The sequence below is a fragment of the Rutilus rutilus genome, assembly GCF_951802725.1.
Source record: "Rutilus rutilus genome assembly, chromosome: 1".
Lineage (NCBI taxonomy): Eukaryota > Metazoa > Chordata > Actinopteri > Cypriniformes > Leuciscidae > Rutilus > Rutilus rutilus.
The window spans coordinates 50,679,734-50,707,145 of NC_140209.1; the positions used below are offsets into that span (position 1 = coordinate 50,679,734).

Below are 27,412 nucleotides of genomic sequence, written 5' to 3' on the forward strand. Positions count from 1 at the left end.
TAGCATATTATTTTAACGATTGGGAGTGACTGTTGCATACATCTAAATTATTCATTAGTTCATACATCGAACAAAGTTTGAAGTTTTTAATCCCTAAATCATGTATGATAAATATTCAATTCCAAAAAAATTACAATACATCTTACATAGTAAAAATATTTGTAAAAAGCGCAAGTTAGTTGAGATGAGTAAGAAATGCATAAAGTTCGTTGAAATGGGAAAACTGGGCTTCATTCTTCACAAGCTACAGTGTTCTTTGTGCTCACAGGGCAAATAGAGTATGTTAGCTAGTGATATTAAATTATTAATACAAGAGGACTAATTCAAGGCATTAGTTTATAGATATGGGGGCCAGCTGCATAAACATATCCACTATGTTCAAACTGTGTGTTTTAAGAATTAGTCTGACCAACTAGCAGTTAACCAAAGGATAATCAGTCTTACTTTTCAGATCCAAATAAGACCAATACCTTTTTATGTAAATGACCAGTCTTGAAAAGAAAACATTTGGATGGCAAAATTTTTATGCAACTGAACACAGGAAGACTGTACTCGTACCCTGCGCCCTCTACTGGATCAAGTAGCTACAGTAGTCGATAATACAACAAAGTATTTTAATTACAATGAAAAGGGTATTTAAACAGTTAATATGTAGGATGACATAAGCAGAACTCTTCCTAATTTCACTATGGTAACAGAAAAAAATACTGCATCCTTTCAGCTATACGCCTATACCCTCCCAAAAATGGTCCAGCTATAAGTATATCAAAAAATAAAATAAAAATGCGTTTAAATCTATAAAAAAACAGATCCTCCATAAGACTTGAGAGCTTTGGTGATAACTAAGAAAATATTTAATTACAACAGTAGTCATTTCTCGCTAGAAATGACGTCAAAGGCAAAAAAACGTTGGTCAAAGACGTGCAAACTGACCACAAACCGCAATTTTCAGTCAGACGCCATCCTTATTTATTTTTTAGCTCAATGTCACAGAATGGAACGCACAGGATTGTGGGATATCAAAGGCAGCGAAAGATACATCTATGCTGCCTTCAAAAATTGATCAGATGAAGGTAGGACTATATAATGAGACAGAAAGTGAAGCTTACTTTGGATTCGGACGTGTCTTGATGCCTTCCAACCTTGGAATGCGTCCTCCGAAGGCGGAATTTGTAAGTGTTCAGACACAGCCAACGAGCCAAGCCATGGAAATGTGATATCCTCCTGAGAGGAGTTTTTTGAATTTATTATTTTTTTCATGTCATCACATTGTTTAGAGCATAAGAATAACGAATGGTAAAAAAATAAAATAAACTAAAAACATTTTTGCAAAATTATATTTTATTCATGTTATACTATACTCTGTAGTTGACACCAGGACTCAGTTGTTTAAAAAAAAAAAAAAAAAAAAAAAACCTGAAATTACATGTATAGGCAAATACAAGGAGATTATTATTTTTTTCATTCACCAATCAATTTTTGAGTTTCAACCAAAATTTGTATAAAGATGATTCTCACCTGCTATGTTATGAAAGATATAACAGAATGAATTGATACACCATTTTACTTTATGCAATACACGTGGGTAAAATGGCCATAAATGAACATTCACATTCACATTCAATACAAATACACTGTATCTAATTCGCATATGAATGTGTTCTTGAAGCAACATGTAATGAAAAAAGAAGTGTAATAATGGGAGTAATAATTGGAAACATTTTAATAATGATATTTCATATTTCATAAGAATATTGATGTATAATTGCTTTCCCTATTCACTTGTTGTGTCTCCCAAAATGCCTGATAAACATGATTTAAGTCCTGGTGTTCACTACAATCAATGCCCTGTTCTGTAACAGAAAGTCATATTTTGATTTGAAACCCCATAACGTTTTCCTGAGATGTTGGTTTATGAAAAGCAGTGCAATATATTATCATATTTCCATAAGAGTGCCCTAGATGTGCTCTTTAAAACTGTGACATCTATGGTGTCAGAGAAATTGACTGAAATATAATGTCCACTACAGTTGACAAAAGTCTATTCCTGGGTCCCAGGAGGATATAGGTTATCGTGGCCACAAGATCATTTTGTGGAGGTAACAAACATCCTTATGTCGAGCTCTATGTTGAGGCAATGGCCACGTAAACAAACCTGCATGACCATAGCAACCTGGGTTCTAAATCTGCCTCAATGCAACTAGGGGGAGCTGGACTATTTCTATATAACCAAATACCTAAGACACATTGATTCCTAAATCAGGGCATGAAATGTGGTAGCATATTGTTTGGAGTGATTAAAACTGATTATATTTTTTTTCTGGAAAATTAAACACAATCTACACAATTCATAATGTAGGCTAACTGCAAAACTGGAAAAGGTTAAAACAATTTTTATGGTAATCTAACATATCATTCTTTTGAATATCAATAATCTGCTTTACGTACACTTTAGCATGCCACCTTTTTCGTCATCAACTCCTGGGCTATTTACTCACCTATACAGGATAATAATGAACTGAGCAATGATGCATGTTTAGCAGTTCAGTACCCAGAGGTGGCACCCTGTGATCTGTTTGAGTCTGATCAATGTCAAACAAACAATAGCTAGTGTGATCCGATTTCAATGAACACACTCATGCATAAAAGCCCAGTGCAGGGGGGAGTCTGTGTGTGTGTGTTATGTGAGTAGTGAGATTAGTATCAGAGGAAATATGGGTCACCACGGCAGGCAATATGCAGTGGAGGTGTTGCTGGGGCAAACCACACAGATGTTAGCAAAGAGACTGGAACTGTCCCTGAGGAAGTCTCCATCATCTGCTCCTCCTGCTGCTCTGCTGTCACCAGGAACGTAATGAGAGAGTCACACTTCTCTACAGTATAACTTTGAATTAACCGTTTTCATAAATAGTATGTAGGATATTCAGGTTTTCTAATGGAAAAACTGCAAAGCATGAAAACAGCTTGTGGTATTTTTGTGCAACCATTTCAGTTACAAATCACGTTTTCTTTTTTTATGAGTTTGTTATCTACAAAAAAACTGATAATGTGGGTCATCATCGTCAATCCAAAATATTAAAAAATTCATATTTGTCAAATAATATGGTTGTTTGTTGGCAATAGCTCATATCTCCCGTACATGATTCCTAGCCTACAAACAAGATTGTCACAGATGATCTGTCTATCTTTTGTGCCTGCATGTGTGCAACATCACGGGCTGAGTAAAAATCTTCTTTATCCCTTAATTCAAATTTCTTTGCAGCAGCATGTCAAATTTCAATGCAAATGGAGCTGAAAAGGCTGTCCCACTTCATCTTCAGTTCATATTCAGAGCCCACAGACACGGTTTCCACAATCACAGTGTGAAAGTGTAACAAAGACTCCCCAGGGTGTGGGATTCCATACCGCTGTCCTGACTACAGTCTGGACAATGGTTTGGGATATTCTGAACTTCTAAAACTCCCCACACGATGTCGCTCTCTACACACCAGCATTTGCCATATATACGATCAGAAAGAGGGCCAAATGTCGATGAAGTGTGTCTTTCTTATAGGCATTTGCAGTGGTTTGATTTAGAGATTAAAAGGATACAGTACAAATATATCTGCATCTATCTATCTATCTATCTATCTATCTATCTATCTATCTATCTATCTATCTATCTATCTATCTATCTATCTATCTATCTATCTATCTATCTATCTATCTATCTATCTATCTGTCTGTCGTCAGAATGTATATTGGCAGGATTTGTCAGCAGTTTTCATTACATTGAAAGCATTTATAGTCCTGAAATAGAACATAAATAGGTCGAATTAAAGAATGATAAGAAATGGAAAATAAAATAAAGGAAGGGAACAAGGAAAAAATAACATAAAATACAATACAATAGGGAGAATTCACATTTATATGGAATATACCACATTGAAAGAAGTAGCCTATCTGTTTATAGTCAGAAAAATTAAGAATATATAAAAATATTTAAATAAAGAAATACAGGAAAATACCGAAAAAAGAGTTTATTAAAACGGGATACAGCTATAGGCTACACATGGTTGCCTATGCTTTATAAAATATTTGCTTCTTTTCTTCTATTTGCTTACTGACTGACTACTACTTGGTATGCCGCTGCTGTGTATTATTATTGTGCAAGTTACCGGTGTATATGTATCATATTGTATTATGCTTAAAAGGTTAAAATAACCTGCGATGCTGCTGTGTAGCCTACTTGCTGTGAGTTGGAGAGAAGGGCACAAGCGGGAAGAGAGAGAGAGAGAGAGAGAGAGAGAGAGAGAGAGAGAGAGAGAGAGAGAGAGAGAGGGAGAGAGGCATGCGCGTCACACGCTCGTGGGGGGAAATCAAGAGGGCGAAAACGGCTCGTGGACACAATGGATTTGCGAACCAATGGACTTTGCGTTGATTAAAGGACGGAGTCTTGATGAACACGAGAAACAAGGTACGGTCAGTTTTTTGAGGAGAGCGCGGCACGTTGTATGTTGCTCTTTTCCTCGTTTTCTTTGATTCTAACGGTAGAACCGTTATTTGGACGGTAGAGGATGCAGGAAGTCGAGGCATCATTGCAGAGAGAGAGAGAGAGAGAGAGAGAGCGGCCCGCTCCGCAGGGTCCTAATGTGATGTTTTGACAGGCTGCAGTCTCAATCTTTTGACACTCCTTCAACACAATCAGCGGCGCAGAAAATATATATTTTACAGTTTACCATTTTAATCAGCGATTTGGTTTGTCTTGCACACTAGGAACCTCTCGATCTAAGCGAAATTAAAACGACAGCCGATGTTTCGGCGCCTGAAGGCTGGTGGTTTCATGCTGCCAAGATAAGTAATCTACTGGCATCAGCAGCAGCATGGGATCACAACAAAGCCTGCCTGTCCATGCCAGTATGCATGGTATTTCCCAAGGATTTGTGCACCGTTAAATATATATCAAATGACTTGAAATGGTCTCATGTTCTTGCGTCTCTGTTTACGGTTTCGTTCATGATCTGACTTCCTTTATCTGACAGAAAGATCAATTTGACTTCTACAGAGATCCAACCCTGTTGGAGCTGCGTTTGTAACATGGTAGCTGGCATCCAGTTAGTCATTTTCTTGTTCAACCTGAAAATTTTCTCTAAAAACCAGCTTGGCCACTTTAAGATGGTTTGTTGCTGGTTTAAGATGGTCTGTCATCTAATCACCATCTTAGGCCATCTATAAACGAGCTGCCATGTTCCAAAGCACATCTGCCAGTCTTATTTAAATACTGTTGTCTACCAAAATGAATAGTTTATGTTTATGAAAAGCTTTGAAAGCATTGTTATGTGAGATGTGGGCAATACTTGAAAGTACTTCTCAAAGAAATTAGAGTACGGAAGTGTTTCGCATCAGTGCGTAAACCGTTTCCTTTAAGTTACAGTCTTTAATATTGTTCAAATTTGTATGTATTGAGCCTGCATTTTATTTTTTTATTTTTTTAAATGTTCTAAGTTAAAATGTAGTCTTATATCTTCAATTACTCCTGTTTTAGTGCAATTTTAAGTTAACTCTAAAAGTAAGAGGTGTCTGTGAATGTGTCTTTTCTGGCTTTATGACCCTGGGACATCTGTGTGGCCATGGTAGAGGTGTCAATGAATGCAAAAACCACACTATGGTACTTAACATGTAGGTGTTTGCACTGAGGAGCTACTGTTTATGGTATTTGTGGCCCCTACTGAGTTATCAAACATATTTAGGCACTTAAACTACACTTAAAATGAACGAATGCTATTGCATTAGATGCAAAATATCAAACCAGGTCTCTTTTAACTTTTTACTTTATGTGAACTTTATGTGTTTGCTTGAGTTCTGAGAACAGGCCTAGCATAATTTGTCTGCAGATGCCACTTGGTTTAATATTTTACATCTACATTTTTTGATTTACCAGACGCTTTTAATCCAAATCCACTTACAAATGAGATTTTTTTTTTACAAATGACTTAGCTACAAAGCGATTTAGCCTAATTCATTCATCCCATAATTTGTAATCTAATAATACAGTGAAGTTCACACATTTATAAGTGTGGATTTAGTGTTTAAAGGGCCACCCTTTATAGATTTATATTTCTGATAAAATATGTCATTTATTTTTGTCTTATTCATACTTTCTACTTTCTTCTCTTTTTTTTGGCTGATGATGGACTGATCCTGATGGCTGCCTCTCCTTATTCATTCAATAAGGAGGAGAAGCAGAGGGCTATGCTGTTTCTGCTTGTCTTTACTGCTGTTTGATTAACCATGATGAAGACTGAACCCCCATCTGCAGCCAGCGGCAGCACTAGCACCACCCTTGTAGCAAGAAGTGCATCGCCGCACAGGAATGCCTATGAGGCTGGAATTCAATCTCTCAAGCCGGTAAAAGATTCCAGTGCTGCTAATGGGGAGGATGGGAAACCTCGACCACAGGGCCGGGGCCGCAGGTACGGCTCCAATGTGCACCGCATCAAGAACATGTTCATGCAGATGGGTTCTCCCGGGGATGAAGAGGATCCGTCGAAGGCCAAAGCCCCAGACCAGACGATCCGACTGTCCCTTCCCAGAGCAAGCAGTCTAAATGAGAATGTGGATCACAGTGCACTGCTCAAACTCGGCGGGACTGTGTCAGAGCGGGTTAGCCGCTTCGATGGAAAGACTGATGGTAGCGGATCCCGTGGATCAACCACAGGCATCTCCAAGCTGCAGGAGACACGGAAGATATTTGAACAACGTCACATGCAGGAGAAGCAGGCAGCGACTAATCGAATCCTGTTAAAGAAAGAGCGGGCGTCAGGGTTCCAAGACAGTCGTCTGGACGTGGTGGTTCGCTTCAATGGCAGCACTGAGTCATTGGACAGGCTGGATGCAGGCGACTGTCCCGCAGATGCTGTGTCCCCTACGGTCAGCCAGCTGAGCGCAGTTTTTGAAAGAGTAGACCAGCGTAACAACCTTCACCGACCTTCCTCAACCTCCCCGCTGCCTTCTACCCCGGCCAAGGTGGAAGAAATCAACTCCAAAGTCACCACCAGAAAGGCACGAGCCTTCTCTCCAACAGGAAATCAAGAGGAGGGAGCTCAGCGCATAGACCAAGAACTTGCACCTGGGAGTCCGAAGAGTAGAACAAGCATCCAACCTGATGGATCCAATAGCAAACCATCCAAGGATGTGGCTTCTGACAGTGCTGGCACAGTTTTCGATACGTCCAGGTCAGAGGAGATCCAGAATGCATCAAGCAATGATTCCATACCAGGGGAGCATGCAGCACCGGATGCTGGGAGCAGACTGGTACAGGCGGATGTCCACGCCTCTCTGGAAAACGGGGAGGCCACCAGCAGCCATGAGCCCTCAGAACAAAGAGAGGAAATTGGACAGGCCTATGCTGAGGAGGAATCCCACAGAGAGGATATCTCAGAAGCAGATCTGGTGGACATCAGCGCATACAGCGGGATCGGAGAGGACTCTGGTGGAAGTCAGCTGGATGAAGATGAGGAGGCTGAGGAAGATGAGGCTTATGAACCAGAATCCAGCTCTTCAGAAATCCCTGGGTTGCCTGTAGAAGATGAACCACCCCCTAGCAGGAAGATTTGTTTCAGTACAAACCCCATCAAGGTAAGTGCCTAAAATGTGTGAAAGCAAGGACGCATTGTTTAATAAATTGAATGCATTCGCGATGCAGTGTACACCACCTTAAAAGCTGTGGGCACGGTTTCAATCTTAGGCTTTCTGGGGTAAATTATGATAGCTTGTAGCCACCATTTTGAATGAATAATGTGGATTGGCAGGGTTTGGATGGCTGCAGGAGTAGGAAAATAGAAGCTAGTCTTTGAAGATTGTATTTCTTTGGGGAATTACGCCTAAAAGTGTGTTTGTTATTGGTGTGACGCACAAGTAGTAGATGCCTTTGTCTCCTGAAATGTTCAGACACAGATTCTCTAAGAAGGGGAGGACTGCTTCACTGCTTGCAGAGTCATCTCTGGGCACCGTCAGCATTTTGATAAAGCACACGCATGCCACTGGCCCTGCTGACGGCCCATTTCTGCTGGTTTAAGAGCTCTCTCTCGCTGGCTGTTTTCAGACTGCATGATTAGTCAGGTGCTGCACAGCGTTCTTAGCATGAGAGTCACATGGTCGTGTTCCTCTGTGTTTTGGCGACTTTCACATCTGAATTTGTATTCTTGAGACAATGGCACATTCACATGATGACCAACACTATCAGAGCGCCATCGCTTCAAACTGTTCATGAGCTCAACAAAGGGATAAGTTGTGTTTTGCGCTTTAAGACATGCAACCGCTTCCAAAACGGTCAGGTACTTCGCTCTTCAGGTGCTAGATTCACTGCATGGGAATGGCTAGCTCCCAGTGAAGGCATACCGAAGGCATGCTGAATCTAAAGTGAATACTGTGTAATCTCACTGATGTCAATGGGATTTTATACCAGGGGGTTTGCCTTGTGTTGCAAAACTGTGGCCGTCACGGTCCCTTTTTTTTCCTAGTGTAGAGAAAACATACTTTAAAGCAGAACAACGATACAGTAGCAAAAGAAATGCTTGAAATGTATAGCTTTTTTAACCTCATTTGACTGCATTTTGACCTTTTCATTGCAGATATCCAATAAAAATCAGGTTGGAACACCTGTAAACACCAGCTCTATCAAAGCCCGGTTGCTTACAGAATTATTCCATTTCATTCTTAAACATTCTCCCTTTTTTCACCATCTTCCTCTTTTTCCTCTCCCTTTTTTCTCTCAGCTAGACTAAAAGCTCTTGTATCTGTTGATCACAGCCTCATTAGCCCCTTCTACTCTGGTATCATTATTGATATATTAACCTAAAATATCAGAGGGTACTTTTATGTAATATTTTACTGCAAAGGGGTTTGGCTGACAGAGACATTTTGGGAATACCTGCAATAGATAATACCTAGACACCTGAATATAAAATCAAGCAACATCTGTAAGCAAACAGTGCTAGACATTGTGATACTAACTTTACATTTCACAGTCATTATTTGTCATTACTTTTAACCAACTGCTTCCAGTATCAATTTGAATGGATGAATGAAGTCAGTCTGACCACAGGTGTGGATGATCACATTAACTACGAACATGTTCTATTAACATTTGACTACCAGAAGGTGTGAGTCTTCAAAGCTTATCAGTTGTTTACTATTTTCACATTTGTTAAGTGATCTGTCTGAATCTTTGTGCTAGCTAATGCACTGGCATTCATACATGTTTAAAGTGTCCAAATTTGGGACCACTGTATCTCTGTTTGTGAGGGAAAGTTTTTTTTGTCCTATGTCTGCTGTTGCTTACATGTTAACATGTTACATGTTGTTGAATGTTTGCTTGCATGAATAGGCGTAGTCGTTGTTCATTGTACCATCTGTATTCTCGTTGATGGTTAGTTTTCACATCTAGTTCATAGAGTGGCCTTATTATTAAGTGTATTGTGAGTAAAGAGTCACGGACAGACTCTCTTATCCTCTCAAAGACAGAAAGAGCTACAACAATTTTAGGGCAGGGAGGTGGTTAACTCAGAGCTGTTGGTAGAAGTTGACATTTGGAGGTGATCTAAGACTGGTACCAGTTCATTTCAGGAGTGAGAAGCTCTGGGTTTAAATGCGATCAGATCCTAAAACAGAATAGAAAGTGAAAGGTTTAATTTATACATAATTTTAAGCGGGAAGAAAATCAGTACAGAGGAAGTGATATTCAAGTTTGCTACTCACTGACTAATATGACTATACATAATTCCCCTTTAAGACATCGGCCTACACTATAAATTCAATGTGTTACATGCCGTTTCTTTGTAATTATTTGTGAAAGGTACTAGCAATTTCTGAATGAAAATTGTTTCCTATAAATAATAATCCACCACAGCGTAACATTGCACTTATATGTTGCTGTTTAACAGCAGGAATAAACTTTTTTTGGACTCTGTCTGATTGTCTCAGCTGGCATATGTGTGCTTTAGCAGCTCACAACCTCAACACATTGTGTCCATTCCTGCTGCTAAAAATAGTTGCGTTCTCTTCACTTTCACATAATCCAGAAAGTCTTACTCTTGGCCCTGCACTACAGGTGGTGGAGCTGAAGGTAGCACTGATTCCAGGCAATAACACAGGGAATAATAGAGCTGTGTGTTGTCGTTGCCTTGCTGAATGAGGCCGTTATTATCAGGCTGCAGCAGGAAACTGACAAAAAAAGGAAATGCTGCCTTAAAGGGGCAGTGCAGGTTTTTTTTTATGAGAGACTGAAACCCATTGATGCATCCGTTTGGTTGCCTCCTGCACAGAGGGATGTTGAGTTGCTTTTGTTAGAGCCAAACTATGCCTAAACGAATGTATCATGGGATCATAGCTTAACACGCCATTTTTGTTCTCCTGGCAGAACTGATGCATCATTCCACGGTATTTGAAGAATGATGTCAAGAGCTGCTGGGTAATAGGGCTGAGCTAGACAGTGTCACATATTTACAATATATTTTTTGGTTTTTTGAATCATTTGAGTATTTGAATCATCACTTAAATGCTTTAAAATTATTCAAGAATTATTTTTTGGTGCATATTATTACTGTTTTGGTGCATTTGAATAAAAATGATTAATTTGGTGAATAACAAAGTTAAAAACATCTTGAAAACGTTTTTTTTATTTTATTTTATTTTTTACTTCTTTCATTAAAAGATATTGAATCCCTTTAAGGAATTTCAGTCAGTGTTATTTTAGTTTTATTTATTTACTTTTTTTGTTTTTATAAATATATAGAATTAGCTTTTATTTTTTGTTTTGATAGTCGTGTGCTTTGTCATTTTTATTAGTTTTTTTAAATATATATCCTTAGTAGCTAATTTTCTTTTATTACGTTTTTTATTGATTTTTATAAAGTGCAAATAGCCCATCTGGTTGGCAGAGGTTATTTACACTAACTCCGCCCACTGACGTCTGGTTGGGCCAGACAAAATGACAGAATACGCTGGTTGACAACATTAGCAATAGTGTAGGGGTAAAGGGGTGTTGCAGAAAGTTTTGACGCAAATCGACTCGGGTTCGAATCCGCCTTTTGCTGAACTCACTCTTTTTCCTTTTCCCATCACATATACAATCGGAAAGACATTTATTTTCAATTAAAATGAAGAAAATATTTGAAAACTGAAAATAAAGTGCCACTAACGTGACTAACTAACATGCGTTTAATAATAAAGTGTTTAATAGTTAGGTTTAGGTTTAGGTTTAGGGAGGGCTTTATTGTCCAAATAAGGCGACATCCATTTAATAATTGTAATAAATATAATCATTTACACTCTATTTTATTATTGCACACCGTTTAATATACAGTAACACTGAGGTGCAAATAGTATCTGCCACTATTTATAAGTATAATAGCATCTAACTACTATTTATACTTATCGCAAAGAAAATACTGCTATTTTTACAAAGTGTAAATAGAATCTATCACTATTTTCATTGTGTAAATATATTGCAAAGAAAATGCAGCTGTTTTCAGTTCACTTAGTGTTTTTAAAGACAGTAAATAGCAGCAATCGCTATGAAAATATGCTATTTACACTTAGTGCAAATAGCCGTTGCCTTATTTGTTCACAATTAGTCATTTTAGTTCTTTTTTATATATATATATTTTTTTTTTCAATGAACAAAATGCTTTTAATAGTTTTTGTTAACGATAATAACACTGTTTTCAGTACAAATACATAAAGACAATCAAAAGGCTGAAAAATATAGAATTTTCTTGTTTAGCTACAGTGTATATATATATATATTGCTCAGCCCTATATGAAGTTTATATGCACGTTACATTGGCATATAAGAAGCATCTAGCATGGTTTCTGTGTAATTAAATGTCATATACTTGAGTTGTTTTGTCTGTTTTAGCCTTTGAGGTTACCAAACATGCCAGTTAGTTTGCCAGAATACCCTCCAACCTTCCAATTAGAACGCTGATATATTGCGACCCACTCGTGTACATTGATTGAGAAAGACAGACAGAGACATTGTTAGGCAAGCTGAATAATATACTGAAAAACAGGGGGTGGACTGCTTAAATCCTATAGAGGGCCTTTGGCTAGCTTTTAGGTGAGGTTATTGATTGATGTATGGCCTCATTTTGTTAAACAGTTCGTGCTGCCCATCCCCTCAGTCAGTGGCTGGCTAGTACTGCGCACAGTCAGATCGTGGACGTACGATCTGTGGGCAAAAGGCTGTAAAGACTCTATGAAATACGTTAATTGCCTGGTGATTAAGGAACTCTTCATGTTCCGACCATTTTCTGGTTGTTTTTCTCAGTTAGGAAGTGAGAGCATTAACAAAAGCTTGTTTGTAGCTTTCAGTGACTGAACAGAACATCAAGACAGTTTTTTCTCTCTCTTTTTACTTTGTCTGGCATTTAACACAGTTTGCAGTGATTCTTAGGGAAAAAATAGGGGCTTAAGTACCAAGCAGATTTGGTCATGATTATTCAACATTTTTAGTTGAAGATGGGATCAAAAAGGGAGAAGAATGTAAGACATTTTGTGATATGGATCACTGTTTTAAAGCATTTTTACCACAGCTCATTGGCTAATAGTATTCAAAAGGAAGCCTTTTTTGCATTTCAAATTGTGAATGATTGTATTGATGCGTTTAACGCCTCCAGGCCAAACCCAGACACCATATTTACAAGCCTTCCGGTGTAAAATGAGGTTAGACTGCTGCATCTTATATGTTTAACAGCAGTCAGGCAAATCTGACTTGATGGCCAATATTCAAATCTGACTTTAATTAAAGAATTAAAGGTCAGCCAATATCCAGATGTGCACTTAACTGGATGTGACAAAGACAACTTTGTCATTGATGTTTTATATTTTCAGCATGTCGGTAGATTCAAGCCAATTTCTAGTACTTTTGTGAAGGAGTTAGGACGACATTTATCAGGGTTTTATTATCTTTTGCATTGCGCCATCTTGTGCTGCTGCAGTAGTAACTGATTAAATGTAATCTGTATAATGAAGTAATTGTAAATAATGACGTACTTGTAATTAGATTATATTACATTTTAAAATGCTTGTAATCAGACTACAGTTACTTTATTGATTAGCCTACATATGATTCACATTCTTTCACAAACCCCGTTATCAATTCAATGTGATATACGAGTTAGGTCAAAAGTAATCTAAAAGTAGTCCGATTATATCACCTGAAATGTGTAGTGTAATGGATTACATTACTTTCTAATTTTTATCATGTAGTTTGGAATCAGCAACAGGCTACAATTTGCAAGTAATCTATCAGCACTGGCTGCAGTAGCTATATAATGCATATACATGTGCATGACACATTAAGAGATCAGCACTTAACTACAAAGCATTGGTAACAGATCTAAAAGCATTGGCGTCAAATCAGGGGAAATCTGTCATTTCCTCCATTGATTTTCTCTGATTGATTCTTTCTGGTGTTTCTCAGTGGCCTGTCGTCAGTTATTTTTGCTCCTGGGGAGAGATGGACTGGCTACGAAAGGAGGTCAGAGGTGCTTCTGTCTTGTCAGATGTCTTTTAAAATGTGCTCTTGCTCAAAGACAATATTCAGCTGGCCTCGCATGCTGTGAGCCATTAAGTGATGTTTATCTTTTTACGATAGAGCTCTGCATTTCTGCATCAGCTTTGCCATCTTAAAAACCTCTTTCATTTAGTCTGGCAAAGATTGTCTTGGTATGAGACGTACATTATATCTGGAGAAATAGCTTTATTGGATGACTAACAAAGCGGTATCAGATTGCATAATAGTTATAATAATGGACTGCGCAAAAGGTCTCTCTGTAGCTCTGCTTGCTATGATGACAAATTACTGTATATGCCTTTAAACTTGTACTGATTTAGTGATATAAAGCATTATTGGTTTTTATAATCAATACTTTACTGACTAACATTTACATTTATTTATTTAGATAATAAGCTAATAGGGTTTATCCAAAGCAACTTACAAATGAGGTGCATCACAAGCAATATATCATAAGAGCAATAATGCCAAGTTTTTATTATAAAGATTTGCACACAAACTAAAGCAAAAGTAATGCAGAAACCATTAAAAAAAAAAAAAGTCTGCTTTAGTTAGATAAGCTGAGGTAAATTATTAATAATTAGGCTGTAAAAAATAAATACATAATATACAATGTAAATATTTATAATACTGGCTAATAATATGATGCCATTATATTTTTATACAGTAATGTCCCATAAAAACACAACCAGTGCACAATGTGAAAGCACAACAAACCTCTAACTAGTCATTAAGCAAATATTTTTATCCAAAGTGACCAAGAATTTTGGTAAACATCACATTGCTGATCTTAAATCTTTCAGTTTTCAGCTCAGATCTTTAACCATTAGGTCAGACCTTCACAGTCACTGTCTTTCCTAGTGTAAAAATCCTGCGCGTAAGCAAGCTTAATACAACAATGTAACATAATCGCTTAGTAGGGCTTACTAAAGGCATTTGTGTTTGTTGTTGCTTGCTTTAGTCAACCTAAGCTCTGAAACAAAACCTTGTGGTTTGACACTTATTCCAGCTGTAATTTCCTCATAATTATCCCAGATGTTTTCAGTATGGAATGTGTCCTACTCTGAGCTCTCTTTGTTACGGAGCAACAAAACAAGTGGATGAAGCACTGGCCAGTGTCTTTTTTTATTCGTTTAGATAGAAGCAGCATTCTTTTGGTGTTGTTTTGACTGAGTTGATAGGGACGGAGTTATTTGGTGTTGTTTTGACTGAGTTGATAGGGACGGAGTTATTTGGTGTTGTTTGAGAGTCAAAGTCTTTGTCTTTCTTGGTCTTTAATGCACCTTTAGCTTTTACTTCTAGTTCCCGGGTAAGAAATGCCAGCCGAGGCAGCAAGCAGCTTTTTCCCTCCTCTGTGTGGGAGAGCAGAACGTCAGCCCTTGGATAACTCACAGGGAGTCTGTTGAAGAAAGGTTGCCAGGGTCACGCTGGAATGCCCAACGCACTCGTTTCTTTCTTTCATTCTTTCTTGTTGCTGCCGTTTCTCTTTAGCAGTCTTCTTCTTCGAGCGCTTGCTGTCTGGAGAGAGAGAAACGGGGCACACTGAAGCCTCTGTTCTCCACTTCTTCATCGCTCTCACATTATATCACACAGCCCTTTCCCGTTAACATTCTCTCTATTAAGCTCTCACACATGTGCCTTGCAAATAAGTTTGTAATATCTGAAGAAAGCTGTCTGGTAGCATCCCTAATCGTATCAATGTCAGTTGTTTGGTTGACGCGTTCAAGCATTCAATTTGAAAACTTCAGCTTTTGCTCACAGAATCCGTTGAGTTGTAACAAGCTGCAGGGCCGGCCCTAACAGGACCACGTTAACCAGCCAAACTTTGCCCTCCTCCTTTTTAAAGGGGTCATAAAAGAGCTCAACGTACTCAATGGAACTCAAAACGTCCTCCCCAGTCCAACAAGATCATTTAATGAAACTAGGCTGCTAAAACAACTCGCTCTGAACTTTAGCAACCACAGCAACTGTGACACATTGGCTGATGATAAACGCCTTAGTATGTGTTATACATTTTACATAGGATCCCTGGGCATTTCAGTCCGATGCAGATTGTTTTGTGAATTCATCACAAGAGGATGAAGGAGTTAAATTATATTAGACATGAAGTCACTGTAGCTGGAGCACAGACAGTGTTATTGGGAATTTTGTATGTGATTTGGGCACTTAAAGGTGCAGTAGCACAAAAATGTTTACAAAATTATTTCTACACTGAAAAAAAAATATTTGTAGTTTTTACAGAGAAAATACTGTAAAAATGCTGTGATACAAATCTTGGTGAACTGTAATACACCTTACCGGTGTAAATAGTTTAAAGGGGTCATATAATGGTACGCACTTTTACAAGTTGATTGTACTGAAATATGTGTTGGCAGTGCCTGTACACAACCATCATAAAATGATAAAAATCCATCCAGTGTTTTTTTTTTTTTATCTTCTTATATGGTTTCCCCTCTCTCAAATCAAGCCGTCACAAAATCGACGCCCCTCCCACGATTGTTGATTGACAGCAGCGTTTCAACACAGACCCGCCCTCGCTCGTGAGCGAGCTGTCAATCATAGTTCGCGCGGACCGGCGCGGTCATTGTTGATACGCTGGAGCACTGTCTATGAGCAGAATGGCGTCTAAGCGATTGTGGTGTTCTGTTCTTGGGTGTAATAAGGAACACAGCAGTCATTTTGATGTTCCTAAATCCAAACCGCTGAAGACGCAGTGGCTGAGTTTGTTTTCGAAGGGAATATTCCCCATGATCAACGTCAATGCTTTCATGTTTGTGCGAATCATTTCACACACCAGACTGCTTTACAAACGAGGGTCAGTATAAAGCTGGTTTTGCTAAGAAGCTGCTCCTGAAAAAAGGATCGGTAGGATCGGTACCAACTATTCGTGTTCCTGCTGAACCTCCAGAAGAAGAAGTGAGTGTAACGTTTTATTAACCTTTATATTAATATTAATATTAATCTTTGCAAATCGCTTGCTGCACGATTCACGATGAATGCGGCTGTTTACACTCAGGATACATTACAGCATGTTTTCTACGTACGACGTTCTCAATATAATTCATAATCCCACGTTTATAATTAACAACGCGTTATGGTTATTGTGTTATTATTAAAAACGGTGTACGCACAGAACAGAGGGGCGGGGGGAGCAAAGCTCATTATCATTTAAACACACATGCACTTAAACGGCTTGCTGAAAACAGAGCTGTTTTTGACCAGGTAAAATGAGTGTTTTCTTACAATACTAATGAGAATTTTTTATTAAAGTATATTCCAAACTTTTAATTTAGACCCTAAAGAATCATATTAGCTTGTACAAAAATGGCATTATATGACCCCTTTAACATCATATTATATGTAATTCGTCACCATATGTAATATGTCAAAACTATGAATTGAAAAACAGTTAAAGATATTCCCAGAAGTGATTCATCATGTGCCTTTGTATTGTACCACCTGTATTATTATGGTGGTTATCAGTACATACGGTACCAGACAGATTTTGCTACTTCAAATAGATTGTTTAAAATATACAGGCACCAATATGCCAGAAAACATTGACACAGAATTTTTTACGGCGAGTTTCTGTCTCTCACAGCTGCCGTTTTTTAAATGTAATTTAGAAGATATTTTTTTTTACAGTGTATGAAGGTCAATGAAAACTACAATGCGACTGTTTTTAGCTCACACACATTTTTACTAACATTATTCGTGGACCTCAGGGGAGAAAAAAGAAAAACACTATATCTCACCCATTGACTTCATAATCTAGTATACTGTTTTCCATCTTTACACTATGATTAGCCTAACACTCCAAATTGGTGGTTGCAGGGCTGGGTTTGCTTTCCACATTATTCATGCATGATCTTGAATCTTCAGGTCATGTTTCTCTAAATGTTTCAGCAATACGGATCGCACTCTGAGGTCCTCCCTTTCTGACACTTATTTTGCTCTGATAACGGATCCGCAAATGGGTATTCCTGAAAGCTGCAGCGAAGGGACCTGGAGTGGAGGCAGGCACAGAGCCAGAGTTGCTTTTTCATCTCCGTTTTCTTATTAAACCCATTTGTTGTGCACACATCTTGACAGCACCACTGCAGATTTGGTCTGCAGCTTTGCCTGCTGTCAATACTTAAAGGGATAGTTCACCAAATAAACAGTCGTCATTTATTCACCCTTGTGAATGATTTCTGAAGGATCATGTGACACTGAAAACTGGAGTAATGATGCTGAAAATTCAGCTTTGCCATCAGAGGAATAAATTACATTTTAAAATATATTCAAATAGCAAAAAGTTATTTTAAATTGTCATAGTATTTCACAACATTGCAGGTTTTACTGTATTTTTAATCCAGTAAATGTTCCCTTGATGAGCATTAGGGACTACTTTCAAATACATTTCAAAATCTTACCAACCCCAAACTTTTGAATAGTATTGTTATTATGTTTGGAACAACATTTGGGAGAGTCAATTATGACAGAATTGTAATTTTAGGGCAGAGCCGGCCCGAGCCTGTTGGGGGCCCTACGCAGAATTTGATTTGCCACGCAGAGTCACCTGTGCTTGGCGATTATTGACACAAATGTTACGCTATAATGTTAAATTATAAATTAATACAATGAGGTTATGTATTAGTACAAAATAAATACTTAATAAAAATAGATACTTAAATAAAAAAGTTTTAACTTTTTCTTTACTCTTTTACTAATTAACTCTTTGAAACTTCTGAAAACAAACTGTCACAAAACATATTAAATAAATTATTTGCAAAATATCCTCCAACGTTTTGCAACACTTTGCAGTTTGAATTATGTCTTATATGAACATGACGGAGTATGTTTTTATGTTTCCACTGTTTGATCGCGCCCGCGCCTCACACACACACACACACACAACATATTCCAGCATTGCAATCTTGACATCGCAGCCTGTTCATTATAGCCATAATAAAATATAATAATAAAAAAATTTTTTTTTGCACAGCACATTTTTGCGTAAGTGAAGAGGATGATTTTTTCTGTCGATATTGGAACGTGAGTGAAGTACAAAGAAGCCTATAATAAAGAATAGTTTACCATCCAAATACATCGCGAATGTTGAAACATTATGATTCTAATGAGAGAGATACATGAGCCCAACGCCGCTTACTTTCACTTTCGCTTTAAATTATTTCGTTTTGGTACTTTCGTACTTGTTTATAGTTATTTTTGTATTCTTGTTCTGTTCTGAATATCATTAAATTTAAAGGATAAATCATTGATTTAAATGTCAATCATTGATCAAATCAAATTTTTGTGACATGGCTTAACATTACTGTGACTTTGCGCACGAATTGTCTATGCACGCGAGGTGTCTAGTTTATGCGCATGACTCAAGCACTGGCAGACGCAGCAGTTATAGGCAGGGATATTGATCATGAAATCAGAATTTTCTTGTCTTGAATTATTCATTCATTCATTTATTCATTAATGTCACTTGTTTAAGTTAATTAATATGTATAAAAAAAAAAAAAACTCGATTGGGATTGGGTTCGGCTCGACAGCCGCTTAGTTCGCTTATGCCTCGGGCCGGCTCTGTTTTAGGATGAACTATCCCTTCAAATCTTGTCTGGACGTCCTGTAATGTTCCCAAAACAGATTGGCTAGAGTTACTGACACAAGCCATTAAACCGTGCCGTGGAGTTAATCACAAAGGCTTTAGTCGTTCAGTCCCGAGAGACAGCATTCCAACGCTCTGAATAGTCCTGATGCCGAGAGACTGTAATACAATTAGTTACATTTGTGTGTTTGTGCTAGAAAATAACAGCTGGTCAGTCCCTAGATCAATATTACGGTAGTATTAGTGGAAGCGGGACCAGCCATTGTGGCTTGGACAGGAAGCTCTGAAGGCATGCATGTGTGTGTGACCATGATTGTTTTTCCTTCATCTGGTAAGCCTATTCATTTCACCCAAAAGAAACTTGAAACACTCACTGTCCCGTTTTACAGACTCATAACAAACACAGTGCTGACTTTTAATCGAATCAAAAAAACTCACATACACATATCTCAGAATGTTTGGTGTTGGGTTAGTGTCCATCAAAAATCAAAGGGCTGGTTCACCTAAAAATGGAAATTCTCTCTACGTCTGAAATCAAATACTTCCCTACTACCGTATATAGTATGCGAAAAACAGTATGGCAACAGATTAGTATGTCTGAAATGAATGCATAGTATTCGAAAAACAGTAGGCGAAAAGTACCCGGATGACCTACTACTTCCGGCGAGATTCTGAAGTCCGCATTTGCACATGAGGCCAAGGGAAAGGATTTCTGAATGCATTCACCTAACTATCGGGATATCTATTGATTTCTCTTTTTTTTTTCTTTTTTTAAATCTATATAAATTCATTTTAAATTGCTTTATTTTAGTCCTTGCTTATTGACAAGGTGGAGGAAAGTTACCTCTTTTATTTAATCAGAGGAGGGTGATATGTGTTGTATCGGTGAGTATTACATGACATCATATCTCTTAGTGGACGCGAGAAATAAAAAATGGCAGTAGGAGAGATATCTACTGATATATGACCTGCACCATCATGTATAAGTGTATCTTGGTCTAGAGTTGAAAAAGCGAACAAAATTTGCAATACATACTGTAGCAATATCGAATCGCAAAACTTGTAGAATCACAATTCTTATATCGTATCGGCACCCAAGTATCGAGATAGTATCGAATCGGGAGACAGGTGTTTCGTCCCAGACCTTCTACCCACATTCATTCTATAAAGAAAATTCTTTTCTAATAGTCGCAAAGTAAGTACAAATTCAAATGTAGTACCTACACGATTTCGGACACACCATCTCTCATGATTTACTCACTCTCATCATGTTCTAAACCTGTGTTTTTGTCCATACAATGAGAGTCAATGGGGTCCAACGCTGTTTGGACTCCAGTGCTCTTCAAAATATCTTTTGTGTTCCACAGAAGAGAAAATGTCATACACATTTGAAATGAGGGTGCGTAAATCGTGACCAAATTGTCATTTTCAGATTTCATTATCTATAAAAAACAACAACTTTTAAATCAAACTAAAGCAATAGTTTGTCTTTTTGAGATGTCATGTAAACACAGAACATGCTTTTAGCTCTTCATCCATGTCAAGTCGCCCATAATGCCTCAGTCACAGACTGAAAGCAAACAGTAAAGAAGAGGTCAAATGTCCTCAGGGCTCACAGCCTCTTGGTGGGATTAAACCAACAGGTTGATTCTTAAGGATTAGCAGTGTGTCTTGTGAGATTAGAGAAGTGCAGAATGTACGCTACAAAAACCTTTGACTGTTTCATGTTTTCACAGATTTATATACAGTATATTTAGATACACTACTGCTCAAGTTTATTTTTATTTTTATATTGATATAAGAAATGTTTTTTGAGCAGCAGATCAGCGTATCTTGATTTGATTTCTCATGTGGTGGCCGGAAGTTAATAGTTCTGGCATTAAACTGTTTGCGTTCAGATTGGTTGTTTCAGTGGAACCTTCACAGCAAACTGATTTTACTTATTTCATTACTATTTCCCTTTATAACCACAACACCAAATGAATACATTAACTCTGCGTGCTATGCGAATTCTTATTTTCGCCCTCCACCTCCCCAGCACCACCTGTCTAGATCTGCTACGGGGGTCTACCTCTCTCTAGCTGCCGCAATATGTTTCCCATAATTTTATGTTCTGATCATTTCAAAATAAAAGGGCAATAATTAAATTAATGTTCAATTATATGAATATAAAACAAATAATATTGACTTCTAAAGCCACTTTTTGTATTGTTTTTTTCAATCTGTTTTCAGTTCAGAGTCTTTGAATTATCTTTATTGCAGGGTTTTTCTTAGCATATATCGACATGCAAATAATTCAGCTAATTAATCAGCATATCACATAATTCGATTCGTCTGATTGACAGCTGTGGTTACGTTTTGGAGAGATGATTAATGCCATATTGCTTAAGATCAGTTTTGCCAGCCGACCTTAGCAGGAAGATCGGTGGTGTCTGTTCATTTGTTTGTATGTTCAGATGTGAAAAAGCTGAGGGTTTGAGGGTCTTGTGGTGTTCTGTTCTCTACGTCTCTTAACCTGACTGCACTGGAAACCACTTAGAGCTGCTTGTGTACTCAGTATGAGTGAATCCTTCAAACACATCCATGAAAAAGTCTGCTTTATCAGCCACTTTCACACAAGGAAAACATGAAATTGCTGTATAATTGCTGGACAAACTGTTCAGGTGAAAATATAACATCTGTTTTCACACAAGCAACAGCTTACCGTGCTTTAAACAAGAAATTTGTCACTTGTTTCTAAAAAAAAAAAGAAAAAAAGTACACATTGCACCAGTATAGAACTAGTCAGACATACTGCTCGAGCCAAATTCATTTCAACAACAGTTGTTCACACATGACCTCTAAATGGAAAAATGTAATTAAAGTTGCTGCAGAGGCGCGTACGTCACATTTGCCCTCAAATAAATGTATGTGACCTCTCAACTCTATCATAGCTGAGGAAGGAGAGCTGTAGTCAGGCTCTCTGGGTCTCCTTTTCTAGATGGATGAATGCATGTCTATATTTTAATGATGTTTAATGCTTGGATAATTGCTTGACATTTCTGCTGTAGGAAAACGAGGGTACACACTGTGATTCATTATTAAATTAAATTAAATTAAATAACATAAAGAAAGAAATTCTTACCTTGTTTGTGTTTGAGCTTCTGCAATTTGTGCAAACAAAGCCAAACTAAAAATAATGACTCTTGGGCTGAAATGCAGACCATTGTCTGATGATGTAAGAGACAGGTTGATGGATCGATTGATTAGTTGATTGATTGGCTTCTCTTTAATGCCACTCTGAATCAATAGCACACAAATGGGTGTTTTAGCAATGTATAGATTTAATGCCATTTTAGGTCCTGGAGTGCGGAGTGAGTTTTTAAACTGGTTAAATTAAGGTTACTACAACCTAGGGGTTGCACATACTATTCGACTAGTCGACTTTAATGCTCTGTCATGACGCTTTAAGCTTGATGTTGACTAGTCACTGGTCATGACCACTTTGTTTTGTTTCCAAACAGTTAAAATGACAAATAAATGCATACTCCGAGAGCGCTCCACAAGATATGTTTGATTATACCATCTGGATCCTCAAAATTGATCGGGTGGAATACGCATTTTAACACACAGACAGTAGCTTGCACATCACGCGCAGATCGCGCGCTCACAGAATCATTCAGTTGCGCAGAAATGTATTGTCAACACTGTTCTGTAATTTTATCAATAAAATAGCTTAGAAACTGAAAAGTTCTAGCATATATTTCTTAGTAACTAAAACCCACTGCTTCACTATTAGTAGAGAGACGTTGCCAGGTAGAATTAATTCACACGCAGTCGCTCTCTCACTAATGCGTTCATATAAATGTAATCTTTACAGTGCTAATTTTTCTGTATCTGATTTAGAACGAGCAGAAATCTGTGAGAAATGTAATGACCCAACTACAAAAGAACTGTTAAAAATAAGCTGTTATATAGGAGCAGTTGCGCTGTGTCATAGCCTATGCCATTGCTGTGCACAAGACAACCCACGTTCGAGTCTCAGCTTGAGGTTCAGGCTTATTTGTTCATTAGTGACGTCATCAGCGAGTAGTCGACTCTGCTTTAATCACATAAATGTCGATTTAAAAAAATCTAAAGTGATTCAACCCCTACTACAACCACTTAAAGTGTAACTTTGCAGATTTTCAACCCACTTTGTACTGTTACAATGGCGGTAGTATGTGTAAATTAACCATTTTTAATCATTCTCCGTGTTACCTGGACCGAGAAATTCACGTTTAATTCTCAGCAAAAGTCCAACTTCCACATTTTGTTATCCCCGCCCATAGACAGTCAGATCAACAGAGGGTTATTAACAGAACACGCTATGGCAACAGCTTTCTTACCTAAACGCAGCGACAGTTTGCTTAGGGTGAACTGACAGTTTTTTCCCCCTCCGTTTGGCCTAAAACCCTGTGTTCATTATCATTCAGTTTGAAATGTTAACTACAAACACAGAGGTTTTTCAGATTTTCCGTCACTGCGTTCTCTCCATATTTACAATTCTTTTGCAGCCTTTAGCCACTGCCTACAACACGCTGGATTTGTCTCTAGAAACCGAATGTAACTCACTCCCGCTAAACGTTTACTTTTTGAATTCAATACAAATCAACACCATTATGACTACAAGTTTGCTAAGATGTATTTCCTACTAAAGCAAAACGGTATTTGACTCTGGTACGTTTATCCATTGCAGACTGGGATTGGCTTTGGATGGAAATATCCCCAGTGCATTATGGGTGTTGAAGTTTTCCTACCTATTTGGCAAAAAGTAGAACCGATTTAACAAATGTTTTGCCTTTCTACTAGCGCTACAAGATTGCGATCTTGATTCAAACACCCACGTGATCTCATTCCTAAATGACAACGATTCTCTTGTCTATTAAACCTTTGACAAAATTACACCGCAACACTCAAATCTGTGTTCGCGCTATGAAATAGCTTCACAAACGTCTTTTCAACCACACATTATCGTTATTTCTGTGTTACAAATATTCATATTATTATTACAGAAGCACTGGGATAAAAGTTTATAACTCAGACATAAACACTGATGTCTGCAGAGGCGATTGGATTGATTACACCATTACGCCACCTAGTGGTGACTAGTGACTGTTAAAAAGAATTATTTGTCATTGAATCATTCATTCAAAAACGGAAATAAATGTGTTCAAAATTGCTGATTCATCCAGTAATGAAATAAGTGAAGCAAAATTATTTGTTCAGAATCGTGGGAGACTCACAGATTTATCCAGAATCATGCATCTCTACTTTTAACTGTAAACAGCCAAGTTTTATTGAAAGCCCATTTTGCCAACGCTGAAGTACCCCTTTAAATGGAAAATTAAGCTTCTGTTGTAATTTCCTAACTATGATTCGAACGAGGTACAAGAGTTACACAAAGTTAAGTTACACAAAAGCTGACCTGTATAAAGGTGTTAATGCTAGCTAATAGTTGATGTGTTTCTGACTGTACTTCCTTTGACAGTGTTGGCAACTTTGATCTTAATCAGCAACTTCCTGTTGTCAAAGTTGGCTTCCTGTTTCTTTGCTTGTTGCATTTATTTTAAGCATAAATGAGTGAGAGTTTGCACATTGTAGTTCATTTTTATCACAGATTCAAAACCCTGCTCTTACATACCTGCTTGTAATTTTCAAGTGAAGTTGAAGATGAAGTTGAAGAATAAAAAGAATGTGTGCCGCCTGATTGTGTATTTCTCTTAGTGACTTTTAAACTGGATTAGGATCAACTTCCTCTATTCACATCACAGCCACAGCTGTTTCAAAGGATAAACCACCACCCAATGATAAATGTTTATTAAAGGAAACGCAGGAAGACAGGCATTATGGGCTACTTGTTGGCACAGATTTGGGCTATGTGTTTGGAATAACGTATTACCATATTGTTTTCAACATATACTGTAAGATTATACAGTAGATATAATATTATCACCACAGCTGACAAAATATGCTATATACAATGAAGCATTGTTACTTTAGTATTATTTCTATAGTTTGTATTAATATTTTAAAGGTCCCGTTTTTCCTGTGTTTTTAAAGCTTTGATTGTGTTTACAGTGTGCAATATAACATGTGTTCATGTTTCGCGTGTAAAAAAACACAGTATTTTTCACACAATTTACTTATCTGTATACCGCTGTTTTCACTGTCCTAAGAACGGGCTGATGACTTCCTTGTTCTATGAAGTCCCTCCTTCAGAAATACGTAACGAGTTCTGATTGTGCCAGCGGTTCCTGTGTTGTGATTCGACAGCAGCTTAGCGCACGTTGCTCGGAAAGGTCACGCCTCTTACCATAACGTGGAGATGTATGCGCTCAGTGTTATTATATGAAAATAACAGCATCTCGACGACATGGCGACAAACACACTCTACAAACGCAACTCTTCCTCTTCTCCATGGGAGCGCAACAAGACCACGCCCCCTTTTTTTGTGTATTCCTGTGGGCGGAGGTTAGTCAAAAAACTGTTCTAGTGACATCATTAAAGCAGGAAGTAGAGGGATGTAGTCCAAACCGGCCGTTCGCTGTAGGCTTTGAAAGGGGACTTCTGTTAAATAAAATATCTCGCTTGGCATTGAACTTTGAGCTTTATAATTTTACAGATATTATTTATGCTCTAACAGCAACATTACACACTAACTAAAGTTTGAAAAATGGGATCGCGAAGAACAGGACCTTTAAGAGTTAACTTTTATTTTGTAAATTTCCAGCTTTTGACATTTCTTTTATTTCTTTTTCTTTTTTATAATAATATTTAAGTTTAATTTACTTTTTATTTCAGGTTTAGTTTTAGGTTTTATTCATTTCCAGTTAATAATTTTAGTTCTTCAACTTCAACTTATTTCAGTTAGTTGTCATGGATGGCAACATTTTAAATTTTTGTTTCAAAGTTTGTTTTCATCCAATATTGATATTTCAATTAACAAGTACCTATGTTTTTCAAGTCAAGTCACCTTTATTTATATAGCACTTTATATACAATGCAGATTGTTTCAAAGCAGCTTTACAGTGATAAATAGGAACATGATAATGGTTCAATGATGCAAACAGAATTAAATTCTGCTGTAAAGCAGCTCTAAAATGACAATAGTATTCAGTTAAAATCAGTTCAGTGTTGATTCAGTTTGGTTCAAGAAAATGCAATCAATTGTGGAACGAGTTCAGGTCAGCTATAAAGCAGCTCTGGAGAAAATAGCAGCCACGTTTTTTGTTTCAATTGATGAATTCGAACATAATGTTTAAATGAACGCTAAATAAAGTGATTGAGTTGATTTGCGCATTCCTGTGCCCAGAACAAGGCATCAGTGAATGAGAGTCTTTTATTCTATTCAACAACACCACCACCAGCTCGTTCCGTGCGTCATACGTCATTACGCCATTTCTATGTCATTACACAGGCGCAGAACATTCCAGTGTCGTTTTTGAATCCGATCAAGTGTTTGCATGTCTTATCAAATGGATTAGAAAAGGTTTATTCCACCCCTTTCAAACCGATTGAAATTTCAATTGGTTTCGGCATTTTTATTCCAATGGAGTTTACGCTGAGCATTTTCATTTGGATTGGACTTTTATTCGGAATACAATGCTCCATGTTAACGCACCTAGTGATGTCATCATCCAGCTCAGTTCAGTCACTAATATTGCTGAATATTAAGTGTCCCCATCTAAACAATCCTATATGCCACAATGCTTGTGCTCAAATTTCAATCTGACAAATGAGCCAAAAAGTAGCATCTTTTTCTTTAGGCATAATATGATGCGACAGCCAAGAGTTTTTACATACATAGATTGAAGTGACCACTGAGAGTCAGGGCCTCGGTTTAACGCCTCATCTCAAGGACGGATTAGACATTCAACAGAGTTGATCTGCATTATGAATATTAAATGGGGAGGGAAATGAAGGAAGTGTTTCAGTGCTGTTTTGACCACCCTGCAGTGGTCTGCGCTTTGGGTCTCTCTCTCTCTCTCTCTCTCTCTCTCTCTCTCTCTCTCTCTCTCTCTCTCTCTCTCTCTCTCTCTCTACTCTCTCTCTCTCTCTCTCTCTCTCTCTCTCTCCTCATCTCTCTCTCTCTCTCTCTCTCTCTCTCTCTCTCGTCTCTCCTCTCTCTCAGTTCTCGTCTCTCTCTCTCTCTCTCTCTCTTCTCTCACTATCTCTCCTCTCTCATCTCTCCTCTCTCCTTGACCTGTCTGTGGGGGATACTGTCGACCACC

At 37.8% G+C, this 27,412-nt stretch overlaps 1 protein-coding gene across 1 annotated transcript in view; it reads left to right on the top strand.

Annotated features, from left to right (window-relative positions):
* Positions 1–4,321: 4,321 nt before the first annotated feature.
* The window catches only part of ppp1r9ba (protein phosphatase 1, regulatory subunit 9Ba), a 44,371-nt gene continuing 21,280 nt past the window's right edge, over positions 4,322–27,412 (top strand). The window contains exons 1-2 of the mRNA XM_084434671.1: positions 4,322–4,456; positions 6,214–7,617. Of these exons, the coding sequence (XP_084290797.1) occupies positions 6,271–7,617 (1,347 nt within the window). The 5' untranslated portion in view covers positions 4,322–4,456; positions 6,214–6,270. The remainder of the gene's footprint in view (positions 4,457–6,213; positions 7,618–27,412) is intronic.